Consider the following 16,127-nt stretch of genomic DNA (forward strand, 5'->3'; position numbering starts at 1 on the left):
AAGAGTCGTCCACAACTGTGAAAGTGAAGGATAAAAAAAATGAATATTTTATGTAACTGTTAGAAAATCTGATTTATTTTAAATTCACAGTTAATTTTTTAAGCATTTAAAGAAGGGAAGTATTACCGAGACGTTTTTTTTTACTAAACCAGTAGTTTTCTTGAGTTTTAGCCGGAGCCAGTAAGAATTTTTGCCTCCGTTTGAAAGTTATTATTTTTTTATCTTCTGGTGAAATGGAGTGAATTTCAATGAATGACTGTGCATGCATCTCTTCATGTCCGGCAGCCTGATTTCATCCCAGGGAGGGAGCGGCTGGCGCAGCACAGTTCATGTTCAGCAAAAATAGCCCCGAGCGTCCAACCTATGCAAACTACCTTTTGCATGACAATTAGGGGCTAGCATGCCGTCCCTGCCTGGCTAGCTGGCCTAAAAGAACGGGCACCGAAAGAGAAGAGCAATTATCCGGCAAACCTGCCTTATCTCTGCATGTCCTCCATCTTTGCACTTGTTTGATTAGCGAACGATCAAAGTTTTGTTGGCCTCGGTACTGCGGGCTAAGTTAGATCTCAATCACACGATAATTAGAATCCTTTAATAAACATAGAGCACCGTGTCATGCTTTAAACGTCCTTGTTTTTAAGATTTAACTTCAGGCGAAGTATTTCATATTCAACACAGATTTGGCTGGGTTTAGTCACTGAGCAGCCTCTGCCGTCCTAATTTTGGGTCACGATTAGCAGCATTTGTCATCTGCACAGCAGTTATAAACTCTTTGTGCCGTCTCTCCTTATCATGTAAGGATCTCCAACATCTGGATGACTGCCCCATGTAAGCCCAACCATGTCCCCTCCTCCCGTTTTTCCCCACAATTTCTCCGTTTCCCACTCAGCCGTCACCTTTAGAGTTTAGAGCAGATGTATTTCACATGCAGGGGAGGGAAGCCGACTGTTGGCGCGGAGTTAAAACCCCAAGGCCTCGAGGACCTTTAAATGGTGCGTCGTCAGCCCTAGTTATTGTCAGCCCCAGTGGAGCAGGTTGTGTCTGCCATCCTCATTACTTACCACGTCCATCACGATCCTGGCAACTGGACCGCCGCATTGATTGGGAGGAAGGAAGTGATATTATAGCCAGAGCAGCTCCCCCCGTCTCTCGGCTGACATTTCCCCTTAAACTGTTTACTTACAATACAGAATAAATGGGTGGCAGCCAGGGGAAGCTCGCTGTCAGCCGCCATTGTCAATACCGCTGCCTGTTGGCGACAGGAAATTGGCAACTGTAATTCTGTTCCCACAGATTTTGCTCCTTCAGTGCTCTTTACGATCTTCAGGCTGTTCATACTTTATTGTGACATCCTGCTTCTGCCAGTCTGACAGTATACATAAACACAGTCATTTGGGGTTGTCTCCTATTGATCTGTTTGGAACATCCATGAATTTGTTAGAAAGCATCAAATGTTCTGTTTGTTCTTGTAATTATGGGTCATCACACTTTAAGCTTTGTTACCAGAGACAGCAAAACTGGAAAAATGTATTTTATTTATTAAAGAACCGCAATGGCCTTTATAGCATTACCTGCAATAATGCTAGTGTGAATGCTGTAAGATGAATTTGGCCGCTGAAGATGCTGAAGCTGAAAGCTGAACTCAATGAAGCTAATAGCTGAAAACGCTGAAGCTGATAGCCAGCTAAAATATTAGCTAAATCCTAAATTAGTCTAAAAGACTAAAATAAAATCTTAGATTAGCCAAAACAGCTAGTATGTAGCCTGACTATTAGCTAAACTCCAAAATACCCTAAAAAAAACCCCTAAATTAGCCAAAACAGCTAGCATGTTGCTAAAAAAAATGGCAAAACTCCAAAATAGACTAAAAAATCTTAGTAAATGCCAAAATAGTCCCAAAATTTAGCAGACTGTAAAGTTTTAAAAGTTCGTAAAATCGTAATTCTTTAACATAATTATGAAAAATAAAAAGGCAGGAATATTATTACAGAATAAATCAACTTAAACATTTAAATATAACTTTCAATACCTTATTTATCATAAAAAAATATTCTGTCAAAATTATACAAGTTAGAAATAAGCACAAGAACAACATTGGGCCATTAAAAATAATAAAATAAAATGGCCCCCAGGCCTTGACTTTGACACGACTTGATGAGTTGATTGTATCCAACATTTCAGTAGTTCTGTATTTTTTTTTTTTAGATTCTGTTTGTATATATACCGTATAACTTCTATCAGTTGTCCCGGTGCTTATTCCAAAACGGTCTCAGCTGGCCTGGCTTTTATTAGAGACAAGACTCTATTAGAGACCGACCTTTATTCCATCACAGACATTTTGCGGTAAAATACGGTCAAGAAATCCAGACACCACTAGGTAAAAAATTTCAGGATTTATTGAAACGATGAGAACATTGCATTATGTTCTGATTAGCACTGGCTGTGAACATTTCTTTTTTTTTCCTTGAAGTATCATCAATCTCCATATCAAAAATCCTCGTTGCTTTTATGTAATTCGTTTTCGCGGAGACGTGCAGACCTTTCCGTTTTGCTCAATTATCCATCCATCCATTTTTTCTGACCGCTTTGTCCCTTTCGGGGTCGCGGGGGTGCTGGAGCCTATCCCGGCTACTGAAGGGCGAAGGCGGGGTACACCCTGGACAGGTCGCCAGTCTGTTGCAGGGCCTCAATCACACACCCATTCACTCTCACATGCACACCTAGGGGCAATTTAGAGTCACCAATTAACCTATGAAGCATGTTTTTGGACGGTGGGAAGAAGCCGGAGTCCCCGGTGAAAACCCACGCATGCACGGGGAGAACATGCAAACTCCACACAGAAAGGTCCCAAATCTCGCGGTGAGGAAAGAGTGCTAACTACTGCGCCACCGTGCAGCCCTCAATAATCCATGTTCTTCTAATTTGTCACTCTCTTTCTTTGCACCTCCACCACACAGTTGTTTTCTTGTTTCTCTAGCCAACCTTCTAGTATTACCTGTCTGCTTGCGCCATTCTCAGATATAGGATCCGCCCAAAATGTCGTGCAGATTCCTCACCAAAATGTTCTTTGGTGTATGCCACCGCACAAACAATAACATCACAAATACCACTGTCCAGTGATGCCAGATTGGGCAGTTTACTCAAATATTAGCGCTGGTCTAAAGAGGTTAGACAAAGGTAAGTGATCCGTTTTCTGGATCTGTTTGCTCCACCATCGTGTTTTCTAATCACTTAGAATAAGTTCAGGTTAAGCGGTGTGATATCCACGCGATCGTACAACCTTCAACCTTTCAATCCAGTTTGATGTCATGAACTTGTGTCACATTTCCCACCACTGGGACGATTTCTTTGCGACCCGAGCGATAACAAATCGATCAGAAGTATAAACCAGCCATAAGGCGTTCATTTGGAGCAACTTCACTAAAGGGTCTCGGATCAAAGGGAAATTGTGAAGAACATTTGAGCTGCATGGATGACACACCAGCAGGCCACTGATGGATCGAACCTTCCTCCATTACAATCCTCTGGTTCATTTCCAACCAGAGGCGACCCCCGGAGAGCCACTTTCCTCCTCTCAAGGACTTCTTTTGCTGTTTCTCCTCCCGTCTATGTTTGTCTTTTATTCTTTCAAAGCTGATGCGTGAAGAGGATAAAATACGGGGGGGGGATGGATGGATGAGAGAGGTAAAAGTGCAAGATGATTAGATTTGAGAAACATGCTGGACTTTACACTCTACTAATGAGCACTACAGACGGATGGAGATGTTTCTCACGGGGGGGTTGTGAAGGATGTTACCTGTAATCCAGAGGAGACGTACTTTATTACAGCTTCTCATGTGTACAGCTGTGAGGGGATGGAAAGGTTACCGCGGACCTCCCTTCCCCATCTCCTGATAAATTGCCCGTGAGTGCAGATAAAGTGGTCTCTCAGTGGGAAGCAAAGGAGAGAAGAGTTGATTGTTCCGGCGTTCTTCCTTAAGGAATGTGGTTTTTAGGACACTGAGGGTTTTTACGGTCCTTGATGAATCGGAGAGGGTTTTATTCTTGTTTGTCTAAAGGTAGTTTCAGCTCTAATAGGTTTCTGTGGGGTTTAGCCCACGAGGAGTGTTAACATCAGACGTGTAGAAGTGTCTCTGTTTGCTCTCCTGTTGAGACCCAGGAGAAGCATGTATGGATCTAATAATAATGCCGGCACATCTTGGGTGTATTTTCATTAGCTTTGACTCAGTAATGCTCTCCTCCAGCTGAAAGGCATTTCCACTCCATGACCTATAGCTTTAACTTTTAGTGCCTCCTCACTTGTAGTACCAACCGAGCAATTTACGGGCACTGATGGGAGGAGCGGTGGCCTGGGCTGAAACGGTGTAAGACAGCAGTAGGTTAGCGTTTGGCCCTCTTTGTTACAAAGAGCCCGCCCACATTAAGGGGGTTCTCCAGAGTAATGGAAAAACGAACGAAGCCGAGCCGAACACCAGCAAGGCGAGGAGAGTTAAAGCCAAATGGCTAATGGAAATGCGGCTCTTGTTACTTGAAGTCTGAAACCTGTTATCAGAGAAAATTGGCTCTAAGCTTGACAGTAATTGTGTTCCTAGACTAAGTCACAGCAATCATCACGTTCTGACTCACATCAACTAAATCTATACCTTTTCCTGACTGGATTGAAGCTATTTTGAAAAGAGAAATGGTGGCGTAAATATTTGAACAAATTATAATTCAAGCAAAGCATTAAAATAGACATTTTTAGAAATTTCCTCAATAATGCAGTTTGAGTCTAATGAGATACAATCTCTAAGATATCAGATTTATGAAGTGTTGAGTATTTTTCTGGGTCTAAAATGGTACTAGGAGGCCATCAGTGCTGTTCACCTGATAAGTGTGCACTCCTTGCCTGCAGCCTGAAAAGTTACCTGCGATAATAGAAGTGTAGATACTTTTTACTGAAAGTAGTTACTGAAGGTGCTAAAACTTTTTGCAAAATGGTAAATTTGCTAAAAGACTGGAAATACTATGAAAGAGAGCTGAAGTTGACCCAAATCTCTGAAAGAAAATTTGTAAAATTGCTTAAGAATCCCTAATACATGCCTATTTTGCAAAAATATTTATTATGTTGCTTAAATATTAGCTACAGATGTGGACAAAAGTGTTGGTACCCCTCAGTTAAAGAAGGACAAACCCACAATTCTCACTGAAATCACTCAAAACTTCCAAAAGTAACAATAAATTAAACACCTGTGATGTCAATTAAAGGACACACCTGAGTTAATCATGTCACTCTGGTCAGATAGTTTTCAATCTTTTATTGAGGTAGCATCATTTTTGTCCAGGCCTGTTTCATTAGTTTGTTTTTATAAATATTTATGTTAATCAACAATTCAAAAGTGATGGCTGATTTTGATTGTTTCATTTTCCAAAAAAAATATTTATTGTTACTTTTGTAAGTTTCAAGTGATTTCAGTGAGAATTGTGGGTTTGTCCTTCTTTAACTGAGGGGTACCAACACTTTTGTCCACCACTGTAAACTCCAAATTAGCATAAAAACCTTAGTAGATGCTGAATTAGCCAAAAAAGTTACCACAATGCAAATAATAGCTAAAATCCAAAAATAACCTAAAATTCCTCAGTAAACTAAATTAGCCAAAAATGTTAGCATTTTGCCAAAATATTAGCTAAACTCAATATTACCATATAAAAAACCTTAGTAATTTAGTCACTAAATTTCATGGGAAAAGGTCCCATTTTCACTATGTTGTAGCATGTTTATTAATTTTGTAATGTTAAAGAAAAATCTACTTACACATTTTTAAACAAATCTTGACACATTTTGAAGTAATGACCAAATCTGCAGCATTTTTATCCAAATTAATGATCTCTGAACTGGAGTAGGTCAGAGGTCACCTAAACTTATCTAAGGTTTATGTATCATGAACATACTTTTAAGACATTTTAATTTTTAAATCTATGTAAATGTTAGTGTAATAAAAAAAAAGCAACAGAATAAAATAGAATTTTAGACGCAGCTCACAAGTCAGTTGTGTTATTGGAAGAGACCTTGTGTGGTGAGCAGGTTGGTGACCCCTGGTCTAGTGGAAGCTAAGATCTGGGTCCAAACCCTTCAGGATGGACTCAGCAGCTCTACCTCAGAGCCACAACCGCCTCACTATATCGACCTTATAGTTCAAGTATTGTATATTTGAACAAACTGGTTCTGATCGGGTTGAATTGTATTTAATACTAGAACTTTTTACAGAACTTTGACTTCGGAATTGAATAAATTAACGCTTTTCTAGTAACGTTTTTGGCATATTGTTTTCAAATGTCTTCCATTTGAATATTTATAATACAGTTCATGATCATTTATGTATTTATTCAGTGGTTCAGCTAATAAAGATCATATTATCAAACAGCCCCAGATTCACTTGGCTTCATGAGGTTTCTTTTAATTGACACAACATGCATAATTTTCGTTCTACGTTCATCCTTTGCTTGTAAATAATAATGGTTGTGAGCTCATTGTGTCATTGAGCTGGCTAAGCTTCAAAATGAATCGGTTGTTGTTGGCGATGCTTTACTCTGCCTGGTGGTTTTAGGTCATTTATAAATCCTGAAGGAAAAAAACAACTAGGTTTTGAAATCTAGGTAACACCTGCAGACCCGCTAACACACTTTGTGGTTATTCCTCACCGCGGAGGCCTCCTCGCTTTAAAAAAAACACTAGTTTAAGTCCTGAAAATAAATGTGACAGTGAGACCCCACTCTCTGAGGAGTTTATCCACTCTTGACAGCCGGTCTTAAAAGGGTATTGAGAGTGCTTACACTGTTGGAAAAGCGAAACTAGAAGCTGCTGAAGTTGCCTGTCAGGGTTTGTGAATTGGTGTTGTGGTCTCATTAAATGAACTAGACCTTTCATTCAGATCCCCGGGGAGAGCAGAGTGCCGGTGAGTTTGTGTTTTGGAAGTCCTGCCGTCTGTATTCATCTTTCTGCTTTTCAAACAGAAATAAAAAATATGAAAAGAGGTGCTTTTGATGTTTATGAGTTTGCTTGTTATTCCTAATTATCTCCGTAAATAGAAAAACATTATATAGATACTGTGTTTACAGAAAACACCAATCATATTATATTTCCTATATTAACAAAGACTGAAAATACATTATTTTCAGTTTTCTGGATAAATAAATTCAAAATATATATATAAAAAAAAGACATTTTGATCATTTTAACTTTAAAATATAAATTTCTTACTTGCATACAAGCAGATCATGTTCAGTAAATGGAGCCAAAACACTGTTAGGCTCCCTCTCAAACCATATTTTTCTATCTTCTTTTGCTCATTTGGGACTGGTGGATCTCAGGGCAGCAGTCTAAGCAGAGATTCCCAGACCTCCCTCACCCGGCCACTTCCTCTAGTTCCTCTGGGGGGGGTCTCCTCTCCCAGGCATTCCCAGGACACGCCACAGAGACTTAGTGTCTGTGGCGTGTCCTGGGTCTTCTCCGGGGCGTGTGCTCAGTGGAAAATCTCACCAGGGAGGCGTCCAGGACTAAAGTTGTTTGGAATACATCACTGGTCAGCAGAATGCCAGATTCTCTTTTGGGTTTCACAGATTCCCAACCAGTTAGCAGTCCATCACATCTTTGCAGTTTCTTACTCACAGTTTTACTCCAGACAAACAGATTGATTAACGTCTTAATTTTCTTCGTCTGAGTTTCTATATGGCCCAAAACTGTACAGCTGGAGAGGTCTGATATTGCTTGTTGTTTTGTTTGGCTAAGCTAATATCCGCTCTGGCTTGTGAGGTGCTATAAGCTAGAGGGAGAGAGTGTTAAGAAATGGCTGATGAGATATTGGCGGAACTAACTTCCACGCCAACAGTCCCGCCCACAACCCAGAGATGAATTTCTAATCTTCTGCTCTGCACATAATATGTCGTAAAAAACAACACAGACCTTTTGAGTTTAACTAAAAAAAACTGCATGATTATAATTAAAAGACTACTGGGAACAATTTTACTGTAGAAAAAATATATTAAAACTTGCATTTGCAAAATGAGCATTTCTGCAGACTTTTAATTGGAAGTGGTCACTTGAACACGTGTTTTTGTGAAATAGCATTAAAGGTTTTTGGTGTAGTTTATTGGCATAGAAAGGAAAAATGATCCCTTGAACAAAAATGAAAATATTTACTCATTGGTAAATACCGCTTCTCTGTAAAGAAACATTCCTGTTTTTTGTGCATGGATTTAGGCAGCAGTGCACTTTGTTTTGTTTACCTCAGAGGAAATGGAACTTGCCGGAACGGAGGGGCATCTGGTTGCTCTGGCAAGCTTTGAGAAGCAGTTGGCTTTTTTTATTCCCCCTCGAGTTTGCTTTCACGTTGTCCTCCAAGTCCATTTCTGCTGGTTTTTTTCTCTTTGTTTTCACTCCTCGTCACCGCGGTTCAGCGCGTCTGAAAAAGGCTTTTAAACACAGGTGGGATTTGGACGAGGATCGGTTTGGAGGTTCGTTGTGCTGGCGCCTGATTGATGGTTTTGCCCCGTTAGCAGATGGCTGTGGTTGAGGGCAGGCAGCTGTCGCTGTGAGGAAGCAGACGGTGTCGCAGCATCCCTGCGCCTGCCTGTGACCATCCGTCTCATGTTTGGATTCCCATATATTTATCTAAAGAACGTGAAGCTCTTCGCTGCACTTTTGTGCATCCGAGGCTCGTTTTGACGCTCCGTTTGCCGACTCGGGTCGCGCTCCAACTTTCGTGGTTTGCATCTAATGAGTTGTAGTGGAAGCGAAAACATTGTTGGGCTTTAAATCTTTCAAACAAGTCAGACTGATGGATGGTGGTGGTTCTTAGCTTAAATACACAACAAGATAGATGCATATCCTGAGGCAATCTGGGCAGACACGGGCTATCATCGGATGATTTATCCCTTCAGGCAAAAGCCAACGTTTTAGTCTCCGCTGTTTAACCAGCATTTATCAAGATCACCGCCGTACAGGACGAAATACTTCACAAAAACTAACGTTACTCTTAAAACATATCTCAGTATTGACATTTTCTCACGATTTTCACTGATGAGTTAACGTGTAATGGTTGCAAATGGAAAATATCCAGATACTACACAACTGATTAAGTACTTTCTAGTTCACAGTAATATTTCAGGTGCAAAGCTTTGGCACGCTTAACCAGTGAAGTAATGAAGACATTTCTGCTTTGATGCATTGATTTTCATCAACTATTTATCGTTTTTTTTTACTTTAGGAACGTTCACTTGAAGAACTACACGTAGACGCTACAAAAGATGTGCAAACAAATAGAAGTCATAGAGTTAACTATTCTAAAAGCTGAGAAGCTTTTCTTCACATGGGCTCTGAAGCACGGACCTTTACATTTAAATGTAAGTAATGACTTTTTGTTGTAGAATGACCTTTTTAAAGCTATAAAATCGCGGTTGTTGTATATATTCAAGCGCTGGAAGCTCCGCGCTAACGCTAGCGGACAGGCGATGATTGGTGACGTCATTGAACAAAAAATGAAGTCCGAAATATGAGACACTATTTTTTTCATAACTCTCCGTTTGGAGGGATAAATAATTAAAAGTGTTGTCTGTTGCCACATGTTGTGACAAATTAAAATAAACTTGTTTAATTCTTGAAATGATAGTCTAAAACCGTCTGCCTGCTGCCCCCTACAGGTTGAAACGAGGTATTACAGTTTAATTTTGTGATACGTCAACTGGAGGGATTCCCAGAAGTTTCACGTCATAATGCTCTGTAGCTCCAGAATAAAAGCCCCGCCCATCTTTGATTCTGTAACGTCGGCCGTTAGCGTGTTAGCGTTAGCATGGCCAGTAGCTGGGTTTCCCAATTGTCAAGTGGACTTGGAAGTTACAGAACATTGGTTTAGTGCAATTGGTATTGAATCCAGAGAACTCCGTCCTGGTGATGGATTTGCAATTAATAAATTAATATTTCACCTGGGATTGTTAGCTTAATGCGTTAGCATTTGTTAGCTTATGATGCTAGCGTTATTTTACCACTCAGACACGGTCTGAACCATCAGCCTCTGGGTAAGGTGGTGAAGAAAAATCTCCAACCTCCACGGAAAGTTCTGTGGTGAAACTGGCAACACTTCACTCTCCATACTGAAGACGTTACCTCAAGAAAACCTCACTGTCAATCACTGATCCAAAGCACACCTCCCCCACTCAGCCCGCCCTCTTTTCTTTTACTGTATTTTCAAATCTGGACTGAGTAAAGTCGGCCTCCAACTGTCCTGTTGTGTCACACTTTAAAAGATCAATGGAACCATTTTACAACAGATAACAAGATGATCGGAGTCGGTCTTTAACCTTTCTAAACAAATGAGACGTATCAGTATCCAAACATTCCTTTCAAGAGAGGATCAGTGAAGTCAATAAATAAAAGTTCAGCTCTTCTTTGATTTGTGTATTCTTTGACACTGTCTCCAACTTATCTCACCCTTCCTCCAAGTTTTCCCCTCCTCCCTGGGATTGAGTTCAGTCCAGAATGATCCATAGCTCCATGTTTCTCTGCATTCGCTCCGTGTCCGATATTCCTGTAAGCCTGTTTTTCTTAGCTAATAAATGAAGACAGTTTAAAATAGCCGTCCTGCTCCTCCGAGTCTGGGAAGTATTCAACTCAATTACGGCCTGCAAGGTTCCGTCTGGACAAAGAGTATAATACCAGAACACGACTCTTTGTGTCGGTAACCATGGTGATACAAAGTGGGCTCCACGGAGCATTGGTTATTCTCCGAGCTGTCATCATTATCCAAATAATCCCTCTTCCCCTTAGGCGACTGTCCCCTGTTGGACCCGCTCACACTTTCAAATCTCTTGTCACCGACATCCGTCTCTTCTTCTTTGTTCGGCTCATTTCTTTGTTGTCGTAATGAAGCTTTTCAGTCACTTGTGTTTAATGTACAGGTGACAGGTGTGCTGTGACCTCCATCTTGGTTAAAGACCCAGTCTGATGAAAACTGTGTTTTTAACATGTTCTTCTGGCATCTCTCTGGTGATGGAAGACACACAAAAGAAAAGAAAATTTCTGAGTATCTAAATTACTGTGAATCAGGAGCAGACGAGAAAAAGATTGTATTTGTGATGTAGGAAAGACACTGCTCCATTCTGATGCATCCACTTGTAGATAAATAGATCCATGGATGTCTTTGTTTTCCTAGTTTAACCCTTTCATGCACTGTTGTATGAATCCTTTATTAGCAAATATACGATTTATACCCTAAAATACTAATCAAAGAGAAGATGCTCATAGATTTGATGGGAAGCTATCCTGTGATGATTGATGTTTTGTTACATTATTCTCAATTCACAGACATCGTCTTTAACTGTGTTTTAGTTAAATCAACCTGTAGAGATGGAGGAACCACCACTACAACATGATATAGTTCCAATTCTTTACAGTTATTCCTACAAATGATACAACTGATGTTTGGTGGACTTTATAGAATGTATGTTATGTATGCTTCCCCTGCTTCCCCATCGCCACGGCCGTTGTTGTAAACAGCTCAGTTATGGGTCGCTCTGCACCAACGGTCCCGCCCACAACTTTTCTAATGAACTACTAAACTATGTCTCTGTCCCAATTCCCACCCTAACCCCTAAAAAACTTTATACTGCAGGACCATCTAGTCCCCTGGATTTTTAAAGCAATTCGGACACTTTCTTTTTTCTAAATGGCAGATATGACGTCACCGGTTCCACAAAGTGAAAATCAAATCCATACAATCATTTCCTGATGTCTATTTGTGACTCCACAAAAATTGTTGGACCGCAATGCATTGTGGTCTATATTCGTTAATGTAGTGAGCATCGATGCATGTTAGTTTTTCACAAAGACTTCTGGGAAATTTCCTGTGCGTTCGATTTTAGAATTGTAGATTTGGACAGAAATACAAAATGACGAACGCACCGTAGAGTGAGTAGGGAGAGAACTCTGACATACCCTTAGCCCTTGAAAGCAACACAGGGTTTGTGATTTGGGCTAAAAACAGGATAATGATCATTAAAAAACCACTGTCAACCGTGTCAGACTGTGAGAAAGAATCATCTTCTACCCTCAGGAACGGAGTTCAAGGAAGGCCAGGAGCGGGACCTGAAGGAGGCCCTGAAGGGGACGGACCCCTCCATCCCGCTGGTGTTCGTCAGCGGGAACCACGACATCGGGAACACCCCCACCCCCAGCACCGTGGAGCACTTCTGCAGGACTTGGGGTGACGACTACTTCAGCTTCTGGGTGAGGCGAGCAAACAAACCAGCCTTTGGTTCTGTTTTTTTCTCTGTGTTTTCCGCCGCTCACCGCTCTCCTCTCAGGTGGGCGGAGTTCTCTGCCTGGTTCTGAACTCCCAGCTGTTCTTCGACGCCTCGGCCTGCCCTCAGCTGAAGGAGGCTCAGGAGACGTGGCTGGAGGAGCAGCTGAGCAGGGCCGCCTCCTCTTCTTCAGCGGTAGGATGGCGTGACTTTTAACCCGCTTCGTGAGGATGCTGGGGTGGATAATGTTTTAATTTGGACGGCTTACGCAGTCTGCAGCCATTATTCAAGTTTTATCTCCTTTTTCCAGAGACCCAAACACATCCTTGTGTTTCAACACATTCCTCTGTACCTAAAGAACCCCGACGAAGAGGAGGACTACTTCAACCTGCAGAAAGGAGTTAGGCAAAAACTTCTGGACAGGTTCAGGAAGGCAGGTAGGGAAGCAGCAGAGCCAGAATCCGGTTCATTCTGTAAGGAGATAAGTCACTATCTCCTCCAAAGCTGGGAAGCAGCTGCTGCACTTTTCTAAGATGATGGATTTAGGTCACTCTGAAGTGGTCTCAAGTTTCCCGCCGTAATACCACCGAGCTAATATTCGTGTTAAACCTCCTCACTTCAAGCATATCTAAGTGAAGCGAGCCGGATCCTCGCCCGGAGGATTAATAAGCCATTATCCCAAAACACGGGCTCACACAATACACGATCTAATTAAATTCATTAGCGCATTCACCTAAGAATTCCTTAATCACAATGCATTGTTGTAGGCTTACGAACGCAGGATGCAGCGGCCGCGGGCAGGGAGTCGACTGGCGCTCGCCGTCCGGCCGGCTCCTCATTGATTGACGAGAGCGCTCATGTGAACGTGTGCTTCTTAATCACGCCTCGAGGTCTCAGGAGATGCTGTTCATTTCGTTACCCGTCCATTATTCCAGCATGTATTTAACCTGCTTTGGCCCAGTGACCCTCCCGTCTTTTAATAGATCGCTTCTGTAATGGAAATTAAAAAAAAAAAAAACACTGTTGCTTTTCTAAAAATGGAATAAATAAATTCAGGCTGCTCATATCAATGTATGGAAATGTTACTCGGTGGAAAATGTGTTACGTAACGTGACTTCTGCATGCCCATACAGCTGGGTCTTTGTGCACAAGAGTAACATATGGTATTTATAAATACAGTCAAAATAATAATGGAATTACTGAGATTTATCTTGGAGCGATTCTGCTGAAGCCCTGATGCTCATGTTCTCTCTGAGCTAAACCACAGGCCTTTAATACAATCCTATTTATCCCTGAATAAACATCTGAGAAAAAAAGAACATTATTTTCATAAGTGTCAAATTATTTTCTTTTTTTGTTATAGCACACATAAAAATGGCCTGTTAATGAAGGGAAGATGTAGCAGAACGGTGAGAGCAGACATGTTGGTTTAGAGACTAGAGGCTGAACTGGTGATAGCAGCGATGAAGAAGTGGTGAGAATGGATCAGGAATGAATCCGTCAGAGGAACAGATCCTGGTAGATGTCCTGGAGATAAATGCAGGGAAGCAGATGGAGACGGTTTGAATGCTGAGGTTAGAGCTGCTCGGATAGAAGTCTATGAGGAGGTTTATGGATGCAAAGACGGAGGACTTGTGTGGAGCTAGTTTGGGGCCATAAATATTTAAAACTCCCCCCAAAAATTTTTGAAAAAAATGTTTGGCAAAAAAAAAGTAAAATGTCAGAAACTTTTTGCTAAATAAACGTCATTATTTTCAGCTTCAAATATTCTGTTTTTTAGGTTTCAAAACTCAAAATTTCAATTTCAAAACTTTTTTTTTCCGTTTCAAATCTTTTTTTTTTACTTTCAACTGTTTTTTTTATTTTCATTTTCGAACCTGAAACTTTCAGTTTCAAAACTTTTGACTCTGTGGCCCGTTGGGGCGGGGCTAACACGAAGGACCAATCAAAATTGTACAGAAATGGATGTTCTCCCAAAGGGTTCACATTCGTTTTCTTGCAACTGTATGTCGTAGACGTGCTCTGGAGCCATTTTGGGGCTTTAACCCCAATTCTACAGTTTAATGCTTATTTTAAAACGGGTAATCTTTAGATCTCATTTTAAGAGTCTTTTGGATCAGAGGTTTGAACTCCAACCATTGACTGTTTCAGAGAACATCACTGAGTTAGAGAATGGCTTCCTTCCGAGTGAAGTCATTTCAGTTGCCATTTTTTCCTGATATGGATGCCGCCATGTTGGAGCCAGATGACATCAGTGATTGGTCTGAGCTGGCTGAAAGTTAGACGTCCATCTCCCAACCTCTTGAAAGCGGGCTCAGGAGAATTCATGAGTCAAACGTTTTGAACGTTGGACGTGGGGGCCATCAGGCTCCGCCTACTTTTACGTTTACTTCAATAACTGTCACTACAGAAAAAAATATCATGAAATAAAATGAAAGATTATCTATAAAAAAGTAGCTTTTTTTTTTTTTTACTAATATTTCTCTTCAAAAGTCTATGGGATTTTGGCTTCTTGGAGCCACTTCCTGTTTGGACCACCAGAGGGAGGAGTCATCCAGTCCAGTTCTCATATACACTGATTTCCCTGTTCCAGCGTGCACACTCTACCATTAGGCCACTTGGATAAAATAGATGAAAATAAGGGAAATAGTAAATGAAGCACTAATTTCAAAATCACAAATGCCAGCTTCTCTTTGGTAGCAATTGTAAAATGATTCATTAAATGTCTTGAAATGTTTGCAGAACTTTTTGTGTTGAAATAATTACTGGATTCTTCTCTCAAGTTATAGGACTTTTAATGATTTGAGAAACAGATTATTTCAAAAAACTTGTTGAAGGTTTCTTCAAACTTTAACTGTGCCTGAAACTATTATTTATAAAGTTTCTAGAAGTTAAAAAGTAAGAAGTCTCGTTTATTTCTGTTTTTTAAAAAACAGAAAACTTTTTAATGTCTCTTTATGTTCCATAAGAAGATAGAAATCCGATGGAAGTTGTTAAAGGTGTTGGGATTTAGGAAAATGAAACTGTCCCTGATGGATTTGTGGACTTCTCAGACAAGAAATAATGAGAGTCAGATATTTTAGATAACAAGGAAGAGGTATGTACAGCATATCTAAGACGGAGAGGTCTGGAGAAAGAATTCGGTTTGGATTTCTGTGCTTCCTCACATCCCTAGTAAATTAAGTCTATTTTGGACATAAGTCAAAGTCATTTTCCTGCCCGTTTTGTGTCGCATTAATCAGGCGTCGTCTCCCTCCCGTGTTGGTCTGGCTGCCCCCCTGTGATCTGCAGCCTCTTGTTCTGCGCTGATTGCTGCTGTCATTACTGCAAAGGGCAGCATCATTAAGGGGACCTCTTATGCTTGCCTTATTTTCTGTCATTTCCTTAATGTTGCCGTGTGGATGCTCATATTCTGAGGCCAGTGTTTTACAAACGGCTCACATGTGAGTCTCAGTTTCAGAGTTTACCTGAACTTTTATGCCCCCACCCCCATGTCGTTTGACAGCTCAGAGCACTCGTCTTTTTCTGTTTTTGTGCTGAGCTGAAGTCGGTTTGGTTTAGACGACTTCCTGCTCCTCACACAGTTCATGTGCTTGGTAAATGTGTGCTCACTGATGCAATTTACCCCAGTGTACATTTGTAGATCATTAATGTTCTTCAGCTTAAACTCAAACTACAGTCTGGGTGTTCATTGACAATTAAGGTTTCCCATTTCAGTTCAAGTTTCTATAATGAACTGTTTCTTCTTTGTGGCATAATGTTTTTTCTCCATTTTGAGCTTTCCATTTTTTTGTGGTGTCATTTCTCCCAAGTTTTTACCCTTCCCTATTTTGTGGTGTCATTTTCCCCCTTTT

At 40.8% G+C, this 16,127-nt stretch overlaps 1 protein-coding gene across 1 annotated transcript in view; it reads left to right on the plus strand.

Annotated features, from left to right (window-relative positions):
* The window catches only part of cpped1 (calcineurin-like phosphoesterase domain containing 1), a 47,441-nt gene that overhangs the window by 13,634 nt on the left and 17,680 nt on the right, over positions 1–16,127 (plus strand). The window contains exons 5-7 of the mRNA XM_024285473.2: positions 12,087–12,259; positions 12,337–12,468; positions 12,584–12,710. Of these exons, the coding sequence (XP_024141241.1) occupies positions 12,087–12,259; positions 12,337–12,468; positions 12,584–12,710 (432 nt within the window). The remainder of the gene's footprint in view (positions 1–12,086; positions 12,260–12,336; positions 12,469–12,583; positions 12,711–16,127) is intronic.

This window comes from Oryzias melastigma, linkage group LG19, assembly GCF_002922805.2.
Source record: "Oryzias melastigma strain HK-1 linkage group LG19, ASM292280v2, whole genome shotgun sequence".
Lineage (NCBI taxonomy): Eukaryota > Metazoa > Chordata > Actinopteri > Beloniformes > Adrianichthyidae > Oryzias > Oryzias melastigma.